Source organism: Bidens hawaiensis, unplaced genomic scaffold, assembly GCF_021521415.1.
Source record: "Bidens hawaiensis isolate Kalapana, Puna unplaced genomic scaffold, B.hawaiensis_p1.1 tig00024799_1, whole genome shotgun sequence".
NCBI classification, from domain to species: Eukaryota; Viridiplantae; Streptophyta; class Magnoliopsida; order Asterales; family Asteraceae; genus Bidens; species Bidens hawaiensis.
The window spans coordinates 52,302-60,895 of NW_027493916.1; the positions used below are offsets into that span (position 1 = coordinate 52,302).

Sequence of the window (8,594 nt, forward strand, 5' to 3'; positions counted from 1 at the left end):
AAGACCTTAACAGGTTTCGTGTAATAAACAGGTAGACACGAAATTACCTGTTAGTTTTCGTGTCTAAACAGGTATAATACCTGTTTACCTGTTAGGTACCTGTTAATACCTAGTTATTTATAAAATTATATATATATATATATATATATATATATATATAATATAGTTATCTTATATTATATCCCATTATCCATTTATCCCTAACCCTAATTCATTCTTAGTTTCTTACAGCCGTCTGTCTTTCAAGTCTCAACATCCATCCTTCCTCTCACGCCGGCCATCACCCGAAATCCTTCGTCGACCTTCCCTCTCATGCTGTCCATCACCCGTCGTGGCCATACTCTCTCCGGCCTCCACCCGTCGACTTTGATATTTTATATTAAGACTTTTATGAACTTTCTTCGACTTTTGTTTCGTTAAAAGGTTGTCAAAAATGTGTTTCTAAACAACTATTACCATGTACTATCGTGTATTATCGTGTATACCAGGTATTAACAGGTTCGTGTTCGTGTTTGGGTTACAGGTACACGATAATTTTTCGTGTCGTGTATAGGTATACCCATTTCGTGTTCGTGTCTTATCATGTTCGTGTTTTATTATGTATGGACTACACGATATGCTAGGCCTAACGTACGCTATTATTATTTCCATCCGCATAGCCCAAACATATGTGTTAATTCACAACCCAAAATTAAAGCCCAATTGACTCTTTTTAAAATATTAGGGGCCTTGCTTGGGTTGTCTATACCGTTGGGCCGGCCCTGGGTATAGGTACCGGTAATCCACGGGAATACCGAATCCATTACATAATGCAGGTTACTGACTAAATGTAAAATTGCTAATACATAATTCATTATCTTTCCAAATAACATGATTGATCGATACTGACTGAAAAACACTAACCATTTTTTGTTTAGTATTCAGTGGGGTTGTGTCCAAAATCTTGAACGACTAGAAATTGTTGATTTGTAAGTTAGGAACAATCAGATGAACACGTCACTCAGCTGATTCAGAATACGGGCGACGAGTCAACGTGATTTAAGCAGGATCAGATGACTCACCGGTGTTAGGAGGGCTATAGTAAGATCGATTTGAGGTTTAGGGTCAGATGAGGCTTGAAATTTTCAAATTTTAGGTGTGTTTGTTGATTCAGATAACGGGAAGAAAAGGGATTGCTATATTCTATCGTTTTGTTTATTATTATTATTATTATTATTATTATTATTATTAGCAAAAAGTCGGTGCAACAAGTCTTCTTCAGAATATCTTATTTTAGTATTTAACCAACTCAATTGAATTTGTATGCAATTGACGCATGTGGTGGCTGGTGCGATGGTGGTGGTTGTAAATCGCAAGGTTTTTTCGACTGCCTTCTGCTGTGCCATGTTGGAGTCTTGGTCATTCATGTTTTTATGATATATTTTTTATTTGTTTCTTTTAAATGGTCCAGCTGTATATACTAGGTCGTTACAATAAACATTTTTTGCATATTGCAATTAATTTTCTCTTATCACCCCCTTTTTAATATGTAATTTTTTTTTAAAAATTCATGTGATGTAACAAACGTAACCGATTAAATACGAGTCGAGCACCGCCACAACACCTACGTTTTACCGATTAAATAAACGTTGTTTTAAATATGTTGCCACTGTAACGCCCGAGTTTTACCGACCATATAAATGTCGTTTTAAACATGTCACTTTTTTATCAAAAACTACACAAGTTTTTTATTATTTTAGTTCTGGTATCGAATTGGTCCACTTGGCAACACCAAATTAGCCATTTAATATTTTTTTTTTTATGTTTATTTTTTTTATTTAAGACATTTTGTGTTTTATGATTTAGTGTCTACAACATATGTACCGGCCCGTTCTCGGCCGCAGTGCACGGTTTTTTCATTAATGTTAATATTGACCGAATTCACGTCGTTCACGGCCGCAACTAGCGGGTTATGTTTTTTTTCTTTAATATAAGTTTGTTATATTTGGACGTTGAAAATGTAATTTTTTTTGCTGACTACACCAGCAGGCCGTCGCAACACCGGGGTTCTTCGTTTAGTTGGGGTTGCTTTAATCCCGAAGAAATAAAAAAGACCTGGTGGGTCTCGGGGATATTTGACTGATTACCTTAACTCAATTGGGTGTATTATATATATATATATATATATATATATATATATATATATATATATATATATATCAAATCAACATACTATTAAATAAAGTGATCCAATTACAATAGAGAGTTGGGTAAACGGCCGATCTTGCTTTTGTCGCTAATTTTGCGACCAATTAATTAGGGGTAAACATTTGCAACCATTTTTGCGACCAAATAAACTTCGATTTGGTTATTCTTTACAACCGCGACCATATTTACAACTGAAACATTTCAGTCGCAACATTTGTGACCGTTTAATGACCGAAAATGTTCGGTCGCTAATTTTGCGGCCGATCTTGTTCAGATAACTGATTTTGCGACCGAAACAATTTGGTCGAAAAACTTTGCAACCATTTTTGCGATCGAACATATTTATATTTTGTATTTATATTTTTTTATAAAAATTAGAAACCATATTTGCAACCGAAACAACTTCGATCGCTACAACTGCGACGATTAACGACCGAAAATGTTCGGTCGTTAATTTTACGACCGATTTTGTTTTGGTCGCTGATTTTGCGATCGATTTTGTTTTGGTCGGTAAATTTGCAACCGCTGTTGATTTGGTCGCTAATACGGTCGCTAATTTTGCGACCACTTTGGTTGGTCGCAAATTTCGGTCGCTTTTGCCCCTTTGTGTAGTAGTGAGTTATTGTTTTTTGAGTCTTATAAAGGAACAAAATTTAATAACAACAACGTACTTTAAAGCTAGTTAAAATGTAGTGTTGGGTCTATATTTGATGATTTGTACTTAGTTCTAGTTTAATAGATTTTGTGTTTGGATTATCTAAGTAAACCGAGATCCTTTAGTGATCTCGGTGGGCTTTGGCTTTATGTTGGTCTTGATTGTTGGTTATCCTATATATAGATAATATAGGGTTTGTGGGTTAGCGTTCATAGGGAAGATAGCCGTGAACAAGTTTTGTGTAATATTGTGCTTAAGCACCCGGCGTTTATACAACGTGTGTTTTGAAGCAAGATCTCGTGTTCATACCATATTGTCTTTGTTTGTCTTGAATCACCTAACGTTATATTCCGCAATATCGTTAGGTTTGTTGATATCATATTGAAAGATGGGACTTACAATTAGTACAGAGCCTTTTGAACCATTCAAGGCTCGTTTTGATATTAACATATTCAAGATCTTGGGTGTTTTGTGGGTTTTTGTGTTATTCCGGCGAGGTTCAGATCGGAGAAGAAAGAAAAAGTTTGGCTTGGTTAAATATTACTTTATCTTTGGAAACAATTTAAATCTCACCAAAATCGGGATTTGATTGTTACCAAAATTAGTTAGTCAAACGTGTGTTTTTTTTTGTGTTCTCGGCTGCACTTGACAGTTTTCGGTACATTAACAATACTTCTCGGCCTAAAACAAGAGTTTGCTTAAGCACCCAAAGTTTATACAACGTGTGTTTTGAAGAAAGATCTCGTGTTCATACCATATTGTCTTTGTTTGTCTTGAATCACCTAACGTTATATTCCGCAATATTGTTAGGTTTGTTGATATCATATTGAAATATCCTAGCTTGGGACTTACATGTAGAAAGTATTTACATAATTTATATACAGTTTAGACCAAATCACTAACGAAGTGCGAGATAGGAGGATCCTCAATCACTTACTATGAAGGAAACAAGACTTGTAACAGTCCGGTTATCGCCACACCATTATATTGTCTGTTTTGACAAGGATGTACCACTGTCGCCTCATGGATATGCTTGGTTGCCCATGTGAAGGCTTTCCAGGAGGCCCCCATTCATTCTGATACTACTCTCACCTAAACACGCTTAACTGTGGAATTATTCTCTCTTCCACAACCCTTAAGCGTCCAAAATGTGTTATGATGGGAAATGTATCGACCTTCTTGTAAAGAAGGTTTTGTTCTCCTCCCAACTGATGTGGGATGTCACAAATAAGCACCCAAACTTCTCGTATTTAAATTTTGGCTCTAAATGCTGGCTATATATATATCCATGTTGTAAATTTGGCTCTAAAAGTCTAAAGCCGACAAATATTTATCGCTAGATATAATATTCTATATATTATATGTTGAAAATTTAGGATGTTACAAATTTCATGTATAGAAAGAACCTATTGAAAAAATCGATATTTTAATGAAGAAACATTGGATGTTAATAGTCAAAACTACTAGCCAGTAGCCACTAACCAATAATATTTCTAACTGACAACACCCAATTTTTGATTCAGTTACCAATAAAAATCTCATTTTAACATAGTGTTAACTCCATTGATCATCTAAAGATGTGACGTGTGATGTAACAAAGACTTGAAATTTTTCATTTTCTTTAATATAACCTTTATCAAAAAAATACTTTTGTGGATCTTGAGGCAAAAAAGAAACAACCCTGTTAAAAATAAGCGGATGACAAGTTTATAACTCTTGACCTGCAAGTTAAAAAGTTGTAAAACTTATCGTTGTATTTATAGTTTAAAGAGAGACTCTAAAATAACCAAAATTATGATAGGGGAAAATAACATGTCAAATAAAATTGCTAAATGAATAATTAAAAGTTTGGAGGAGGTGTAGGGGGTATATATGTTTATCTTAACCAATTTATAATTAGTATATTGGTCAAGCGTTCATCAATTACAGTTTAGTGGTTACCTATGGTGTTAAAAGAACATCATTTTATATATAGGGAAGATTTCAATTAAGAACCCTTTTGAGTTTTAAGAATTCGAAAGAACTCAGTGTAACGATTTTTTTTTTTGAATTTTTTTATACACATGCGTAATATATGTAAGTTACATACACGTAAAAAAATTACATAATTTTTTACGCACCGAGTAGACTTTTTACACATGTGTAACGGACGTAAAAGTTAGTGTAACCACTTACATATTTATTCTCTCTCCTACTTTGACTTTTTTGCCAGATTTAATCTCTACCACATATTCCAATATATTTAATTAAATGTGTGACATAGAATTGAGTTCTTAAGTTCTTAAAACTCAACATGGTTCTCAAATATACATCCCCTTCATATATATATATAAAGGATAGAATACGAAAATGATTATCGTACGTATATTACGTACGGGACACCCACAACCCTAGATTTCAAAAAACATGCGGTGGCAAATTTGTATATGATTTCAAAATTGTTTCCATCCTAATTAACCGTTACATCGATTCAACCATCGTCATCGGCGTCATTTGCAGACACACACTTCAATTGAATTTGAATTTAAATACGCCATTTGTAGAAACCCAGTTGCAGACGTTTCATATTTTTTGTTCATATGATCGAATCGATGATCAAATTGAAGGTTGATTGATAATTATTTGATGACTATGAGATTATATGAAGTGATTTCAGTGTTCAATTTCATGTTACAGGTGTTTAATTTATTTTGTTAGTTTTAGAATTTCTGAACTTCTAAACTTTATTAGAACTTCTAAACTTTTTTTAACACCCAGAACTTCTAAACTTTATCAGAACTTCTAAACCTTTTTGAACACCCAGAACTTATAAAATTTATCAGAACTTCTAAATTTTTTTGAACACCCGGAACTTCTTAAAACTTCTAAACTTTATCAGAACTTCTAAACTTTTTTAAACACCCTAATTAGAACGTATTAGAATGTTTAAAGATGTTCTTTTTTTCTCAGAATGTTTAAAGATCTTCAGTTTTGTTTCAGAGCGTTTAAACATAATATTTTGAACACTAATCAGAGCTCGATTAAGTGCGTTATTTCTACAATTCCATAATCGATTGATGATTCTAAAGCCTCTTACACACGAAATGATTAAATCATCAATTTTTTTTTATCAATTTGAAGATTTTTAATGTTCGGTGGCGTTCTATTTCAATTTTGGTTTTTGATTTTTGAGATTTCATACTGTAAGTTGTTATTAGAGTTTAGAAATTAGATGAGATAGATTATGGAGTTCTGAATTTGGATAGGAATCGATTTTAAATCGATGAATTTGATCGCGAACTATTGTTTGAGTTATTTACGAAACTGCCACCGCGTGAAATTAACATCGACGTTCCAAAAGCTCGCGTATCTATTATACGATAACCGATTATTGTACGTTAACCTCCCTATATATATATTGTATATATGGATAAAGTTAGGGTTGACCATTATGTATGTTTCATATCACAATTCATATGTTCTCCCACATATTCCTATTTTGTGATGATATTGGATAATCGATTCCATCATCAGACATCAGTTGGTTCAGAATTGATGAACACACGAGAATAAAGGAAACAAAGCAAGCAAATATTATTGATGAAGAAGTATGCTTTATATAGAGTAGCAACAAAATAAACAGATGAACATCTGGTCTTAAAAATAGGAATTTGGAAAATAAACAATGGCTTTTCACACTCAGCCTTATTAATATACTTAAACACATGAACAGATTCAGAAATAACCAACAGAGTTTAAATATGATAAGTCACCCAAAATCAAATTCAATGTCTTGTGGTGTGTCTAAACAGGGCTACAAAATCAAAACTAGTTAATTTTGAGAGTATGAAAGCAGTTCTGTCATTCCGAAATCTTTCCATGTGTTCTGTTTCTAAAGTCGCCCATGCTTCAATACCATCTCCGTTGGGAGTATCCATCAGATAGAAACCAACTCGGTTTCCAGGTCTTGACGTCATACTAGCAACTGCGGGGTTTCCCCATCCAAAATCGACTTTGTTATAACCCAACTCACATAAGCTCGAAACCAAAAAGAATCTATTGGCAACATTTTCTAATTCTTCATTCCCTACACTTGACCCGATCGAATCAAGCCATTCATGAGCCAGTTGCACATTTTGGAGTCGATCGTGTTCAATCTTATGTTTCTTTATCTTGAAAATCAGCACACTTAATGAAGTTTCACTTTCATCTCGGGTTTTGATGACTGTGTATGCAATGAAATTTCCGATGGCAGTTTTGGGAAGTTTTGGGACAAATTTGCTACGTATATTGACTGGGAAAAACTTAAAAAGATGGCTTAAAAGAAGGCGACGAGCTTGGGGTGACTACTGCCACTGCGGTTTTGTAAAGTAGAGAGCAGTGGCGAAGCTTGGACGAAGATGAGGGGGGCGGACGAAAATACGCATTAAGAAACCATAAACGGAGGGGGCCGAGGTCAAATATTCGGTTGAAAACGGGTAAATTCACACTACGTAAAAAATGTTGGACGAAAACGGGAAAATTTACACTTATGCGCAAAAAGACGGAGGGGGCCGGGGCCACCCCTGGCCCAACTATCCTTCGCCCTTGGTAGAGAGGTCAATACTTCGAACCGTGTAGAGTTGTTTATAGATTCCACTCCCCCCAATGCGAATAACTTATTCTTGAGGTCACTTAATTTTGAGTTGGGGAAGAAGAACCTTCGGGTGACAACATTGCGACCACTTGGTTGCAAAGCCGGAACTTCAGGCGAAACATTGGTAATAGCGGGATGTTGAACAAAATGAGGGTTAAGAGACAACACCTCCTTGTGATCAGTGGAACCATAACGTGCCACTGAAGCCCAATGACTAACGAATGAGCCAAGAGTACAACCATCACCAATTTTGTGTGACAGAGACATTGTGACCGCGATTCCACCACACGCAAAGTGATTGACTTGAACCCTGAGAATAGTCGCTCCTTTAGGAGACTCTTCCCAAAACATGCCATCAACATAAAGTTGGGCAACAATGTCGTCTTCATCACTTATATGTTGGGACATGTTCATTTGGCTATCGTGTTTGGCTTCAACAAACACAACTCCCTCATCATTACAATCGATGTGAGGAGACATCGGTGTGTGTATTCTGCCGGCAAAAGGATAGTATAGTGTTAGGCTCTGTGACAATGATTTCTTTATCACCCGGACTTTGTCATCAGGGGTTAAGCTACAAATTTCATTGTTTGGGTATTAGAGAATTAGTGGCATGTAGAAGTGAGGGATTCGTTGATCAATCTTAGAAAGATTATAAGTGCGGAGATGAGATGGTGTTGGAGAGGAGGGCTTCACCATTACTCTAGAAATAATGGTGCATGCTGCAGCGTTCTTCATCATCAACTTCTAATAAATATAAAGATTTTATCGTTTTCAATCTTGCAGCAGCAAATTATATGTAACTAGCTATATATACAAGTTTCCATAGTGCCACCTGGTATATATTTAACAAATATCTAGAGCATGTAATTACTTGCTAATCAAATTAATGGCTGATGGTGTTTAGTTATCCCATCTCAGAAAGGCTCATCACTCGAGTGTTGAGAGTAGTTTTAAAACGCTGTTAACAAAAATTATTCCCCGTAGAACACTTTGTTAATCATTAACTTTGGTCAACTTCTAGCATGCAAATCATTCGTATGTACCTTTTTTAACTGCGGTTCACGCACAGTCGCACACATCTATTTCTACTCCAAGAATCATTCGCATATGATAACTTTTTTACCACCCAAAATC

General features: G+C 35.1%; 1 protein-coding gene across 1 annotated transcript; it reads right to left on the reverse strand.

Annotated features, from left to right (window-relative positions):
• Positions 1-6,606: 6,606 nt before the first annotated feature.
• Positions 6,607-7,937, reverse strand: LOC143569913 (acylsugar acyltransferase 3-like). The gene is made up of 2 exons (XM_077055709.1): positions 7,522-7,937; positions 6,607-7,102 (listed from the first exon to the last, which is right to left on the reverse strand). The coding sequence occupies exons 1-2, from the start codon at positions 7,935-7,937 to the stop codon at positions 6,607-6,609; spliced, it is 912 nt and encodes a 303-aa protein (XP_076911824.1).
• Between the last annotated feature and the right edge of the window lie 657 nt (positions 7,938-8,594).